This window comes from Haliaeetus leucocephalus, unplaced genomic scaffold, assembly GCF_000737465.1.
Source record: "Haliaeetus leucocephalus isolate CR32 unplaced genomic scaffold, Haliaeetus_leucocephalus-4.0 Scaffold545, whole genome shotgun sequence".
NCBI classification, from domain to species: domain Eukaryota; kingdom Metazoa; phylum Chordata; class Aves; order Accipitriformes; family Accipitridae; genus Haliaeetus; species Haliaeetus leucocephalus.
In genome coordinates, this window is record NW_010972981.1 from 5,643,570 (window position 1) to 5,644,052 (window position 483).

Here is a 483-nt window from a genome sequence, read left to right on the forward strand (position 1 = left end):
GCGCAGGAGCGAGACGCGCGAGCGGGCTGAGGGAATCCCTCGGTTCCCCCCCTCCCCGGTCGCTCCGCTCTCGCGAGAGCTGCCCCACTCTCCGCTCTGCCCGCCGGCCGGCGGCGCCCCGCTCTCGCGAGAGCGGCGCGGTTCCCACGCCTCGGCTGTTGTGTCTGAGGGGAGAGCCCAGGCGCTGAGTGGGCGGTGCGCGCCGCCCCGCGCGTGTCTCACGGGCCCGCGCACGCGCGCTCCGGGCCCGGGGAGGGGGGCGCTCTCGCGAGAGTAGGAGTTTTGGCGAGAGTTTGTGGAAGATGGCGCCTGTTGTGACAGGGTAAGTGCGGGGGGTTCGCGGCGCCGCGCCGGGAGCCGTCTGTTTCTGGCGGCGCCGGGGCGCCGGCTGCTCGGCCCCCGCCCGTCGGCGCCTCTGCCGCCGCTCTGGGGAAGGGAGAGCTGCCCTGCGGACGGCCCGGGGCCGGGCCCCGGGACGCAAGC

At 76.8% G+C, this 483-nt stretch overlaps 1 protein-coding gene across 2 annotated transcripts in view; it reads left to right on the forward strand.

Annotated features, from left to right (window-relative positions):
* The first annotated feature begins 272 nt into the window (after positions 1-272).
* The window catches only part of RBPJ (recombination signal binding protein for immunoglobulin kappa J region), a 64,305-nt gene continuing 64,094 nt past the window's right edge, over positions 273-483 (forward strand). Inside the window, exon 1 of one of the 2 annotated variants that reach the window (XM_010576871.1) lies at positions 273-322. In XM_010576871.1, coding sequence (XP_010575173.1) covers positions 303-322 — 20 coding nt within the window. In that variant the 5' untranslated portion in view covers positions 273-302. The remainder of the gene's footprint in view (positions 323-483) is intronic. The other variant, XM_010576872.1, reaches the window with a different exon arrangement.